General features: G+C 47.9%; 1 protein-coding gene across 1 annotated transcript in view; it reads left to right on the forward strand.

Annotated features, from left to right (window-relative positions):
• The window catches only part of LOC105157103 (ABC transporter F family member 4-like), a gene marked incomplete at its 3' end in the record, with an annotated part of 4,297 nt that extends 4,060 nt beyond the window's left edge, over nt 1-237 (forward strand). The window contains 1 exon segment of the mRNA XM_011073404.2: nt 1-237. This exon segment is cut by the window's left edge and continues 21 nt beyond it. Within this exon segment, the coding sequence (XP_011071706.2) occupies nt 1-237 (237 nt within the window).

A 242-nucleotide genomic window follows, 5' to 3' on the forward strand; every position in this document is an offset into this window, starting at 1 on the left:
CGAGCCAAATTTGCTGCTGCCAAGGAAGCTGCAAAGAACAGGGGTAAAGGGAAGGTCGATGAAGATGATCCCTTACCAGAGGCCCCTCAGAAATGGAGAGATTATACTGTGGAGTTCCATTTCCCTGAACCCACTGAGTTAACGCCACCACTTTTGCAGCTGATTGAAGTTAGCTTTAGCTATCCTGGTCGAAATGATTTCAGGCTCTCTAATGTGGATGTTGGCATTGATATGGGGACCCG

The sequence above is a fragment of the Sesamum indicum genome, linkage group LG3, assembly GCF_000512975.1.
Source record: "Sesamum indicum cultivar Zhongzhi No. 13 linkage group LG3, S_indicum_v1.0, whole genome shotgun sequence".
Lineage (NCBI taxonomy): Eukaryota > Viridiplantae > Streptophyta > Magnoliopsida > Lamiales > Pedaliaceae > Sesamum > Sesamum indicum.